At 41.2% G+C, this 12,730-nt stretch overlaps 1 protein-coding gene across 1 annotated transcript in view; it reads right to left on the bottom strand.

Moving 5' to 3' along the window:
- chd1l (chromodomain helicase DNA binding protein 1-like) overlaps positions 1-11,182 on the bottom strand; it is an 11,658-nt gene extending 476 nt beyond the window's left edge. Inside the window, exons 1-24 of the mRNA XM_020603567.1 lie at positions 10,980-11,182; positions 10,676-10,788; positions 9,690-9,796; positions 9,446-9,557; positions 9,329-9,360; positions 8,804-8,885; positions 8,540-8,702; positions 8,274-8,429; positions 8,086-8,178; positions 7,904-8,000; positions 7,668-7,741; positions 7,259-7,369; positions 6,432-6,546; positions 5,418-5,571; positions 5,073-5,259; positions 4,620-4,765; positions 2,398-2,561; positions 2,098-2,297; positions 1,870-1,968; positions 1,692-1,762; positions 1,333-1,447; positions 696-804; positions 350-598; positions 100-181 (exon numbers count right to left, since the gene is read on the bottom strand). Coding sequence (XP_020459223.1) covers positions 100-181; positions 350-598; positions 696-804; positions 1,333-1,447; positions 1,692-1,762; positions 1,870-1,968; positions 2,098-2,297; positions 2,398-2,561; positions 4,620-4,765; positions 5,073-5,259; positions 5,418-5,571; positions 6,432-6,546; positions 7,259-7,369; positions 7,668-7,741; positions 7,904-8,000; positions 8,086-8,178; positions 8,274-8,429; positions 8,540-8,702; positions 8,804-8,885; positions 9,329-9,360; positions 9,446-9,557; positions 9,690-9,796; positions 10,676-10,788; positions 10,980-11,073 — 2,925 coding nt within the window. The 5' untranslated portion in view covers positions 11,074-11,182. The remainder of the gene's footprint in view (positions 1-99; positions 182-349; positions 599-695; positions 805-1,332; positions 1,448-1,691; positions 1,763-1,869; positions 1,969-2,097; positions 2,298-2,397; positions 2,562-4,619; positions 4,766-5,072; positions 5,260-5,417; positions 5,572-6,431; positions 6,547-7,258; positions 7,370-7,667; positions 7,742-7,903; positions 8,001-8,085; positions 8,179-8,273; positions 8,430-8,539; positions 8,703-8,803; positions 8,886-9,328; positions 9,361-9,445; positions 9,558-9,689; positions 9,797-10,675; positions 10,789-10,979) is intronic.
- Between the last annotated feature and the right edge of the window lie 1,548 nt (positions 11,183-12,730).

Below are 12,730 nucleotides of genomic sequence, written 5' to 3' on the forward strand. Positions count from 1 at the left end.
TAGGGAAACTGCATTGTTTAAGAATGATGGTAGAAATCTGTCACAATATGGAAAACTATGAAGTTTGTCAGAGGTCAGATCACATTCTGTGATACTAACCTGTGAGTGAATGCTGTTTTCCACCTCTGCTACTATGTGGGTGACCTCTGGACTCATCACATCTTCCTCATCTCCATCATAAGTGCACTGCAGCTAAGGAGCCTTGTAATTTTAACACTTGACTCTGTATTCCAGTGCTTTTATTTGTTTTAGTCCACATACAGCAAACTGTTGCAGGTGCAAACATACAGGGGCTGATAAATGTTTGACTATAACAACCGTGATGTAAATGGCCAGCCTGAAAGGATATGTGATAAGGTAGCGTGCCAGCCTCTTCCTCTGTGACGCAGGTAGGTTGTAGAAAAACACTCGCACTCCACTCATAAAACTGGGAAGCTCTGCAGGGCCGTGGCTTTGGGGAACACCCGAGGGGCCCGGACGTTCCACCTCTGTCTCGTCAGTCAGCCTGTCAGAGTTACACAACTGCAGTTCAGGCGACGCCACAGAGGTGGATGCCTGAAGTGCAGCTGAGTTCTTGTGAGCTCTGCTGTGGTAATATCTGTCAGGCAGGTTCAGGAAGAAATGTACACATCCTTGAGGTAGATGACTTCTGAGAAAAGTCGCAACTTTTTAGATTTCAGATGCTAAAAAGATACATGAATGTGGGGACGCCTCTGGAGGCCAGGTGTTTTCGGATGAGCCTCTCTGTGCCGTACCAGTTGAAGCCTTTGGTGGAGTGACCGATTCGAGGAAGATGAACACTTGCTTTGTGGGGAAAAGACAAATATAGAGAGAGAAGCTGTGGGTGAGGGTCAGGAGGACTGATAACTGCTGTGTGTTTACGTTCTCTTCTGGCTGAACCTAAGGTGGGGCAACAGCCTGTTTTACTGCAGGTTTTCATTGCCAACATGAACAGTGTCATAATGTGACCACAGAAACGAAGGGAGGTTATTTTAAGGGTAAGGTGTTCTAATTAATTCACCTGCCGTGTGGCACAACCTGAGGAAACTCGGATTCCTCTCTCATGTGCTGTTCTTCATTTACAGTGTGTGTTAGTACACGCACACATACACACACAGTGATAACAGCAAAATGACACACAGCACGTCATGCGCATCTTGTCAGTCAAACAATGATCAGCGTGCCCCTCCTTTTCTTTCTGTTCTCAGGAAGCCAGCCAGGTGTTCATTTTAGCACAGATGACCTGATTCTAAAATGTCTTGAGTTTAAATGTGCACATGAAAAAGACAAGATAGTTTTTGTAAAATCGCTTGAGTTGGTGCTTGACTGTACCCTTATATCTCCTGGCTGCAGCGTAGATCTTCTTTAGACCTTTGTCCAGAGCAGTGAGAAGGATCCCAGACAAGTTGCTGGCTTTGTCTCTTTGCTGTGCCACTATCAGGGCCAACTGAGTTGACAGGAAGTAGGTCGAAACACATTCAGGTATCAGTATCTTATCATACTCACACTTTTATCGCATGCTACTCTGTCACAAATTCACAATTCTGTCACCACACTAAAACCCAGACCTGGTGTAATTACACTGCTGGTTACTCCGAAGAAGCTGCACGTATCGTGACACCAGCGGGTTTCCAAGCAGCAGAACTGCTGGGTACTTTATGCAGCATAAGTTTGATTTAAACAGACTCTACCTGATCCTGGCCATCCTGTCTAGACTGCTTGTCATCGATGGGGAAGAGCAGCACATTTCCAAGGTCCAAATCTGAAACAAATATTAAAATAACACTTATGCTATACGGGCCCCAATCCTCCAGATAATGACTTTTTTTTTTTCTTTTTTCTTTTTTTTACAATTGTCAGTAATCTTACCTTTCATCTTGCCTGCCAGCTCATACTGCTTTCGTGGTTCATCTGATCTCACCTCTAGAGCGGAAAACAGGCCACCCCTACCCCATCGGCCTGAGTCATCTACACAAACATTATTACTTTGACAAATATGAACTAAACTGACTGAAGAAATTCTGATGAAGCACTATGTTCTGTTTATCAGTTTCCCATGCAAAGCGACATGCTGCTATGATAGTGATCATTTCATACCAACACAGTGAACGATGACAGCATCTCCCTGAGCAGCGTGTGGATGAGTAACATCCCCGAGAACATAGTGGATGGCTGTGCTGTCAGAGTCTGTGGAGCATACACTGCTGTCATCCTCCTCCTCCTCCTCCTCCTCCTCTTCACTGTCCACAGACTGGAGGCATGGTGACCTGTAGCCACATGACTCCCACCACACCATTCTGCATGATGAACACACCAAATAAAAGGAAATTTGATTGTGTCAGCGATGTTCAGTGTTAAGAGGAATTGAGAAACACAGGTCGACTGACAGATCTTTACTTTTTCTTGTGTTTCTGCTCTTGCTGTTTCTTCTTCAGGTCCTCCTGAATTTTGGCTCTCTTGGCTGCCGCCTCCTCCCTCCTCTGTCGCCTCAGCTCCAGCTCGGCCTCGGTAAGAGGTTTCCTTTTCCTCGTTGGAACCCCCAAGAAAACTGACAGTGAAACCTGCATACAAACAGAAAATAACTACTACACCTGCATAGGTAAACAAATACTGTGCAAAGGTTTTACATACTTCACATGTTTACATTCATTGTCAAGCATGAAAAGGAGCCCAAACATACACCCAGAATCATAAAGAACTATATTTAGAGAAAAGAAAAAGTCCTAAAACAGCTGTGCCCGCCACAGAGCCCTGACATTGTGGACATCCTAACATCCCCATCATGGAGTCAGTCTGCGATTACACGAAGACACTGAGTCAGCCTCAGTCCACAGACGAAATGAGGCAACTTCTCCAAGAAGCTGGAATAACCTAACTGCCAAGTACCTTGAAAAACTCGGAGTGTGAAGAGAAGAACTGGTGCTATTTTAAAGTCAAAGGTGATTTACATTTACTGCACTTTGTATTAAGTTATTTGACAATAAAACTCCTTCCTAGCATTGAAAAACAAGCCCCAGGACTATGAGATCACAGTGTTAACCACCTTCTGCTGATCACAGCAAATATCAGGTTAAACAGAGCTGCCCATCATTATGAAATATCTTTAAATCCAACTTCTTTGTGAGCTGTTGTGATCAACAGAAAGGACAATGAAACAGTAAAATACAACACAACCTGCTGTAATGTGAACAAACTGGATTTTAAAAATGTCCTGATTTTCTTGGTTCAATTGAAACAGAAGTTCAATACAAAGAGCTTTAACTGAAACTATGTACATGGATGTCGTTGGATCAGTGAGGTGAAATCTTTATTTGTATAAGGACAGATGGTCTGTTGATTTCTGCTTCAAAATGAAGTTAAGACAACACTGTCTTGTGAAGAAAACAAATGCAGGGTGGAGATTCAGCTGAAGCAGAACTGAAGCAAAACTTAAATGCATGAACTACAAACAACAGTAGAAGAAGAAAAAAGAACGACTGATGTGCAATTTAGGTGAAACTGATGAAATTCTTGTTTTTTTTGCTTATTGTATGATGATTTAAGGGATAAACATTTTAGGAAAAACAAATCCTTCATTTGTGATGAGCTCTTCACAATGAGTTATTAAAAAATAAAACACTAACCACTGTAATAAGCATTTAAACTGCAATATTACTGTAGATGTAAGAATGTCTGACAAATGTCCGAAACTGCAATATTAGATGTAAGAATGTCTGACAAATGTCCCACCACTGCAACTGTCTTTTGGTGTCTTACACTGCAGGTCCGTGTGGGCTGGGGACATGTGCCATTTTCTGATTTGTGCATATTACAGGTATGAACCTGACCTAATTCAGTGGTTTTACATCAACCATCACGCTCTACAAAAAACAAAGACCGTTTACCAGACTTATTTCCATAAGTCTCTAGTTTGGTGCACCCACACCTCGTGACAAAAACTGAAAGACAATCATCTGTGCAAAAGTTTATCTTATTCACCACATTTGTATTGAATGACAGTGCTTCATGTTCACATGTATCAGAGCTGAGATCAGCAAGAAAACGTCTTTAATGTTTGCAAAAACAAACATTTACTACAAGCTACAGCTTTTGATGCTGCTGAATTGAACTAAGTTATACTGACGGGTGTTTCTAAGAGTCTGTTGACATATTTATATCTGTGAAACGATAAACTGTATATAAATGGTCCTACAGCTTTTTTTTTTTATTTTACCTCATCCATTAATACCCTGCAGCTTCACGTGCTGTTTAAGAAACTTTTACATTTTAAGCAGTTACACACAATTCCCTATCAAAGCCCAGACAGTTCAGGTGCCTCCCAATGGTGTGTCCGCTCCCCCGTCCTCTCCACAATATACACTGATGAATGCACCAGCAGCCATCCAGGAAACATCGCCGTTACATTCTCAGATGACACAGCTAAGTATTTAAGAGTTCAGAGTGATAACACGCTCAGGTGGAGGGGACACCTGACTGTGTTATTACTAAGCATTAAACAAACACTAAGGCTCTGTGGTTTTGAGCAAATACTATAAACACCATGTAAGATGCACCTGGCAACAAGTGCATCTACAGTAACATGCTTCCCTCAGATCACAGTAAAGAAGTGAGAGTCTTACTCCAGCTTTGTGCCGCAGAGCTCGGCCCTCTCCAGCAGTTCTCTGAAACTCGGCCAGCTGCTCCTCCAGCAAACGATCAAAGCTCTTCTGGTCATCAGAGCTGGGGTCCTTACTGTAATCTTTCCCCTCAAAGTAGTACATGTGGTCTGGAGGATGGAACAGCATGATGGTGGGTGTAATTACTCATCACAAGCAGAGAAACCTTTAATGATGGCTGGAAATGTAAATATGAACCCTGATTATTACATCTGTGGTGTGTTTTCAAGTGATGTTAGGTTTGCAGGTCAAGAACAAAAGTAAAAGTGAGATGTTTACAGCACATCAGTGGTGAGTTACAAAAAGAAATTCATATGTGGTAACCTCAAATCGGGTTAAGAACTGAATACTCTGCACAGATGAACAAAGCCACAGTGATGTGAGATTTTAAAGTGGTCATTGGATAGTAAAACATACTCTGCCCATCAGACTCAGAGCCGTCCTCCTCCTCCTCCAGCTCTTCTCTGAGCAAAGTGGAGTCTTCATCTTCCACCCACTGACCGCCACGTGACAAACCGAGGATCTTCTCCATTTTCACATCCTGTACCGAACTCTCTTCTGATGACAACAGCTTATCTACCCCAAACTTCAAGATCTCACTGAGCTGTGTGAGACAGGAAACATGGGTGGTGAATAAAAGTGCTGAAAACAAACTAAACTGTAGGGCTTTTTAGGCCAGTGAACACAGGAACTGAAAACTACAGGATTCAAAGAATGTTATTATAGTGATGTATTTTGTGTGCAATGGTAATGTTCACAAACCTGCAGTCCTGCAGCAGCTGTCTGAGCTTGATCCAGTAAAGAGAAACGACCTTCTTCAATAACAATGTTGGTGAGGTGCAACTTGGACACAGCACGAGAGTACATGATCTCCTCCACAGTGTCTCTGGCAAGAAGGCGGATCACTTTCACAGGCCTGTAATAAGTCACAGTAAATCAAATATTAAAGGGGTTCTACAGAAATTTAGTATTGCACTTACGCTTTGGGGGTTTGAGAGAAGATTTAAAAAATAATGGCTGATATCCTTGCAACAGAGGCTGAGGCGCCCTGAGGTTTAGAATATATAGTTCCCATAATGCAGCTTAAAGCCTCTTTCTGCTGCCTCTGCTGCCTATGAAATGCCCTCAACTTTCAAATTCCATGCCCCTAGTTTTACACATCAGTCTGGTTGCAGGCAGTACTACTGCATGTGATATGAAAACATGTATCCTTTTGTGACTACAGGAAGACAACTTGTCACAAGAAATGTCACTTCAGTCAGTGCTGTTTGGGACTACACTTTCACAAATGCCAGACCTCTTTAGCCCACTGCTCATCTCTGCTTGAGGCTAGAAGCTAACAGCTACATTAGTTGCTACTAGCATAACACGCCTCACATGACCAAACTGTCACAGGTCAAGCTGCATTGTGTGTAATGCAGGCACAAGGTTTTGAAGTGGAATAAAAATGCATGGAATGAAAGAAAATTCTGGTTCTACTACATCAATTTTTGAATTCAACAGTGATACAGGAGTGCAACGGCTAAGTCATGTGCATACAGCACTCTTTCGGATAAGCCTAATAGCAATGTTAGTGTTTTTTTCTTAGTCTTTTGACCCGCAGAGCCTTTACACAACTGTTTTCACACACAGAGTAGTGCTCTCCTTGATGAGTAAATTAACCTTGATACATAAAAACGGGGCAAGCCCCTCTAACAAATCCTTAAACTTAGTACAGCTAATCGAAGTGGAATAGTGCAGCGTAAACTGCTCCGAATCATTTGTCATGCACGTCACCTGTTCTGACCAATCCGATGGCAGCGCGCAGCAGCTTGCAGGTCATTTTGAGGATTGAAGTCACTATCCACAAAAATGACAGTGTCAGCAGCTGTGAGGTTCATGCCCACTCCCCCTGCAGAAACAGACTGTTCAGAAGCCCGAGCATAATGTCTGAAAACGATGCCAAATTGTTATTTACAGACACTTATATGTCTTAGAGAAACATACACAGAGTGTTCAGCTGTAATAGGAAATAACATTTCTCTCCTTCTACTTTCTGCAGAAGAAGAGAAAGTGCTGGCCTTATTTACCCCAGTGCATCATCCTGCCACAGCTTTTATCTCTGTGTGATCAGTCCCCTTTCCTCTCTCAGTTAGTTCTGTGAACCCTGCTGTAGATTTAGATACTGTATGCAGAAAAGCTCACCAGTGCAGCTCAGTCACCACTGACGTATGTAAAATTACTGTGTTATCTATAGACCTACCATAATGTTGTTTGGAAGATGCAATTCATCATTTACAGCATCTTAAATGATCACCTTTAATGAACTTTAGCACAGAAAGTCAACTGAGCAGTGAGCAAATATTTTAAAAGGTCTGTGAACAATTTATCTGACTAACATGGCTGCAAAACTAAAAAGCAAGGCTCAAAAAAATACCTTGTATTACTAGTAAAAGCAAATAATAGCACAAATAGTACAAAAAGCAAAATACTGTTTCCAATAATCCTCAGTCCTTGTACATTAACAAGCACAATATGAACATCACTGACACCTGATAATGTTCAGTTTAATCCTGCACATAGCACAGTCTGCCTTCCTGTTCATACTTTGAGGTTTCAGTCACCTGCTTTAGTGCTGAGGAGAAAGACAAATATGTCTTTGCTGCTGAAGTTCTTCACTGCTAGATTTCGCTCTTCCCCTCGGACAGACCCATCCAGACGTTCATAGCTATGACCTGATCAGAAAAAAAAAATATTGTAACATTTTCTAGGAAGTAGTATAAATAATAGAAAGCTAAATGCAAATGAATAAAGAATCATGTAGCCTGTGAATGTAGAAATATTTAAATTGTGGTAGAATTTTGTGATGTTTTTAAAGCAATGGAAGTAAAGCGGTTTAAGAAATGGACTGAACCATGTGTTGAACCAAATACATGTTAAACTTTTGCTAAACTGGAATCACCATAACATCAGACAGTTCAAATCAATGAGTAAAGCATGTGATTTATTAGAGCTTGTCACCCCCTTGTTCACCTCTGTACTCCATGTAATCCTGAAGAATGTCCAGCATCCTTGTCATCTGAGAGAAGAGCAGGACCCGGTGGCCCCTTTGCACACAAACATGAGAAATGAGAACTAAAGTAAGACACTATATGTTACTTCAAATATGACAACAAGTACAACTATGTGCTCCCAAAGTTACCACGCCACTACAGTGACGTAGTTGCAGACTGAACATACACTGCCACCAGGTGGAGCCAAAAACTAACCCTTTGTACAGGTAGGTCAGCATGCTGTCTAGAAGGCAGAGTTTCCCACTGGCTTCAATAAGATGCTCCCCCATCTCAAAAGGCTCTGGTTCCACCCCTGGCCAGAAAGTAAATATTAAAAAACATATAACATATGCTTCCTATTTGCAAAAACAAAGATCAGTCCTATTAATGCATCTCACCATCAAACAGGTATGGGTGGTCAACACACTTCCTCAGGTTCATCAAGATGTTCAGCAGCCGGGTCTTGTTGCCTTGTTCATTTCCAAAAGCCTCTGAAAACAGAGATTTATGAGAGGTGAGTCTATGATTGACTGAGTCTGTGAAGATTTTTGGGTGGGGTTGGCACACAGCACTGCAGAAGTCTCACCCAGGTCCTTCGTCAGAATAGCTTTGTAGTATTTTTTCTGCAGAGCTGACATGCCATGGTACACCACCAACTCTGTTTTCTTGGGCAGATCCACAGCCACCTGCGACTTGACTCTACGAAGCAGGAAAGGCTCCAGGATGCTCTGGAGCTCTGCAGCTAGAAACAGAAACAGGAAGACAGAACATCTATGTTGATTAAAAACATGAGCAATGCATCACATATGTACGTTGTTATACTCCTAATCACACAATATTAATGCATCATACCAAGAGCGGGTTGATTCTGTACATTTGAGTAAGAGTTGACAAAGTAGTCCATGTCATCAGCAGTAAAGATGCTGGGCTGAACGAAGCTCAGCAAGGAGTAGAGCTCCTGCAGGTTGTTCTGGATCGGTGTCCCTGTCAACAGGACTCTAAACCCCACTGCAAACTACATAAGAAACACACAAGCAAAATTGAATTAACTTGTCAGGACAGAGGCAAAAATAGTAGGAGAAATGAGGTGGCAATGGGTAAGGTGCAGCTAAATACCTCTGTTAAAGTTTTGTGTAATAGTGAGTTCTGATTCTTTAGCCTGTGAGCCTCGTCTACCACAAGCACAGCCCACTTTCTCCTGAGGAACAGAATGAGTAAGGGCATGGAAACGGGAATTAACATATGAAGAATCAGTATTATAGCGTTATGAAATTATTCCACACAGTGAGAGACTTTTTCTCAGAATCTCTTGTGGTAGGACGCCTCATCCTACAGTATGTAATATTATGTAAATGAAAACCAATTTTATGGCCCTTTTAAAAGTCATGAATAAAGTCAATTACCTTTAATTACCATGTATAATGCACATCTCATGCCAAAGTTTAGTGCACAAATCCATTCATGGATGACTGCTGTGTGCATACTGGCACCATTTCAATAATAATACAGGACTGGTTTGAGTCAACATTTACCGATATGCTCTTCACTGATAATGTCTCTTTAGGTAAAACAACAAAATCTCATTTCAAATCTCTGCTGATATGTATAACTACTGTATATGATCAATGTAAATTCACTCACCGTCTCAAGAAGGAAACATCTTTAAGACACAGCTGGAAATAACAAAATTAAAAAAAAAACAAACAAGTCAGCTTCAACTTAGATGAAATTTCCATTTTTCCAAAAGGAGCCACAGACCTCATATGTAGTGAGCAGGACATGGAAGTCCTGTGTGTGTGTTTCCCTCTGAATCTCAGCTCGTCTCTCTTTATCTCCCTTGTAACACAGCACAGTCAGAGAGGGGGCGAAGCTGTAAGCATGTAAAACACAAGTTGAGGATTTTCCATAAGTAGTTTAGAGTCTATGACAGATGGTGTTATGACCAGACCATCAATTTCAATACAGAAAATGAATGTAGAGTCATGTGTGAATGTGACTGTACCATTCCAACTCCTTTCTCCAGTTCTCCATGACAGAGAGCGGGCTCAGGATTAAAAACTCTCCTTTCTTCCCAAGAGCTCCCGACATGTACACCAGCAGGGAGATTGTCTGAAGGGACAATCAGGATTAGGAATTCTGTGGCATGTAATATGCAGTCATGACATCTTTTTACTCAGAGATAACAGTGCTTGTGCCATTTACGAGGCATGCATGTAAAAACATCGGTCTGACTGTCAAACAGAGGTGCGGTACCTTGGACGGGTCAGTAGTCTAACACACAGAGACAAACAATCACGCTCACACCTATGGCCATGTCAGTGGATGTGAGGGGAGGAAACCAGAACATCCACAGGAAACACAGGCACAGGGAGGACATGCAATGGCCTACGCCACCCTTCTTACTGTGAGGCGACACTGCACAACCGCGCCACCACAACTGTACAACTTACCATTACCGGAATGACTCTCAGTTATAGAAACAAGTCATAGGTACAAGAAAAATCAATCAGTGTGGCTATTAAGTTGCAATCTTTTGAAATGTAGAGATCAATTAGGTAATTACAAATGCCTACATGTGAATTTAAATATTTTTTTGCCACAGCGTATTGTTATATTTGGATAATACAAATGGAAACAGGCCTTTTCACAGACTTGTCATATTACTGAAGGAGAAGCACAGGTGCGAATAATAAATTTGATGATGGCTGAATTCCATTTGGCTGCTTCAGCTCAGGGTCCTGTTATTGTGTGTACTGGCTCACTGTCACAATGTCATGGCTCACTGGGACACTCGAGTAGAACGGAGCCATTGCTGCTGTTGTAGTAACACTTGTGGCTTCTTACTAGAACAATGAAATAAAACCCCATCTTGGCCACAGTAACCAGTGAAACAATCAGGTATTCACAAATAAATAAAAACATTGCTATGCACCACTATTAAAAGTTGCAACACAGACTTCTGTGTTACTGGCTGTCTGAATGTCCCACCTGACAGGTTTTTCCCAAACCCATCTCATCCCCTAAGATGCATCCCTGCTGGTTCTTGAGGCACTGGGTTAACCACTGCACCCCATCCAGCTGGTAAGGTCTCAGCTGTATCCCTGTGAGAAGGAAACAGCTCGTCACTGCTGGGACTCGTTTAGGCGAACAAGGCAAGCAGGACGATCTAATGTGAGCCATAATAAGTCAGGCAGGAGAAATACTAACATGATTTGTCTGAGAGAAAATACTACAGTCGGGTAGGTACTTATCTTACCAAATGAATGAAGATAAGTTAGTGATTTTGCCTTACCTTTTAAACCCCATTTCTGTAAGTCTCTCTGATCTACCGTCGTCTTCTTTTTCTCTGCCACGCTATTTTTTATTTTGAATAAAATGTCCGTCATGTTTCCAGAGTCAGAGAACTAAAACAAACGTGCTCGGTGGTGTTGTCATGTCCGACTACACTTCCTGACTGGGTCACGTGATGCTATAGGGAAAAGGCGCGTTGCTCCGTCAACCAGCCGCCATTCACTTAAAATATGTTAGTTATATATAGATATGCATTAAAATACACAAGATCACATCAAATTTATTTATATAGCACTTTAAAAACAACATCCAGTTGACCAAAGCACTTTATATGACCAGAATAAAATCACGATAAATAAATAAGAGAACGTCCCACACATTTGCAGGATTTTCAGTATAACATTTTCCTGCATTAAAAATATTGCTGTATGTTGGCAGGGAAAGTAAGCTATAGCCTACACTAGAAATAAGCAAATCAAATTTCTTTAACTGCACATGTAAAAAGAACACGACGAAGGGCAAAGATTTGATGTGGGGCATCAGCAGGGAACCTGCTGCCTCCAAGCTCTCACTAATTTCTGTGCAACCAAATGTCCTGTGCAGAAACAATACCTGTAATTTGATTAAACACAACTTTAGTGAGGACTATGTACCATGTGGGGACAATATGAACTAAGATAACTGCACAAGATAAGGCCAGATAATTAGCTAATAATGCAGAACCAACCTCAGTTGACTTTGACTTTAGTGGTAAAAATAACCTCACAGTTTTGTAGCTAATCAAACTCTTAAAACCAGTGAATGAACCTGGGGCTTTTGTTGGCCCACATGGTTTACTTTCCACCACTGACCGCACATTATGTATATGAAAATAGTATATAAGATAATAAATGTATAAATATAAGATATATTTTATATAATTATCATTAATGCAGTGTTACTTGTTAGAATTAATTTAGCATATAGAAACTTAAAAGACGGACATGATACACGTGTACTACTGAACTATTACGGAAAAAGTTCATAGTTTGTTGACAAATTATGTGAAAGTTCAACTACAATTCTATAACTGTCTTTTCCCAGATTGAAATTTACACAGAAGGTGAAGATTCTAACAGTATTTTAACTATACAACTACACCAAGAAGATACAAAACAGAAAATACTGTAAAACAGCAATTAAACCTTTTATAACAATTGTCATGCCATGGTCAATGTTTTCAGTATTATTAGTACTGGAACACTACTCATGAATGATTTACTAAGACAAAGAGATATACAGTAACTAGTCAAATGTGGTTTAGGTTTGGGTGGAAAAGTAAGGATTTGGGGAGGCGGGCTGATTTTTGATTTAGGGGTTTAGAGATTGAGGTATGGGTAAGTGGTGTGGAAGAGGAAGTCAGTGCAGGGTGGGGGTGGGCGGTGGTGAAATGGGAGTGGCAGATAAATGCAGGATGGTAGAGTCTTCCAATTATTTTAAAGATTCTGAGATTTTTTTCCCTCAGACTTTTTAGTTTTTTAAATAGTGTAGATGACATCATCTGATGCTGCAAATTCGCTGCAGTAAGCCAGTTCTTCTTTTTGTCTACAGCAGGGTCTTAGTAAGCTCCAGGAGACGGGACTTTTCTTACTGCTACCAGTGTCATATCCAAGTTCTCTTGTGCCTGGATCCTTTCTCCATCTGCTTGGCCAGGAGACAGGATGAGTCCTCTTTCTGTCTCATTCTCCAGGACCTTGTCAGCCTGAACTAGCC

This window comes from Monopterus albus, unplaced genomic scaffold, assembly GCF_001952655.1.
Source record: "Monopterus albus unplaced genomic scaffold, M_albus_1.0 scaffold61.1, whole genome shotgun sequence".
In the NCBI taxonomy this organism is placed as follows: domain Eukaryota; kingdom Metazoa; phylum Chordata; class Actinopteri; order Synbranchiformes; family Synbranchidae; genus Monopterus; species Monopterus albus.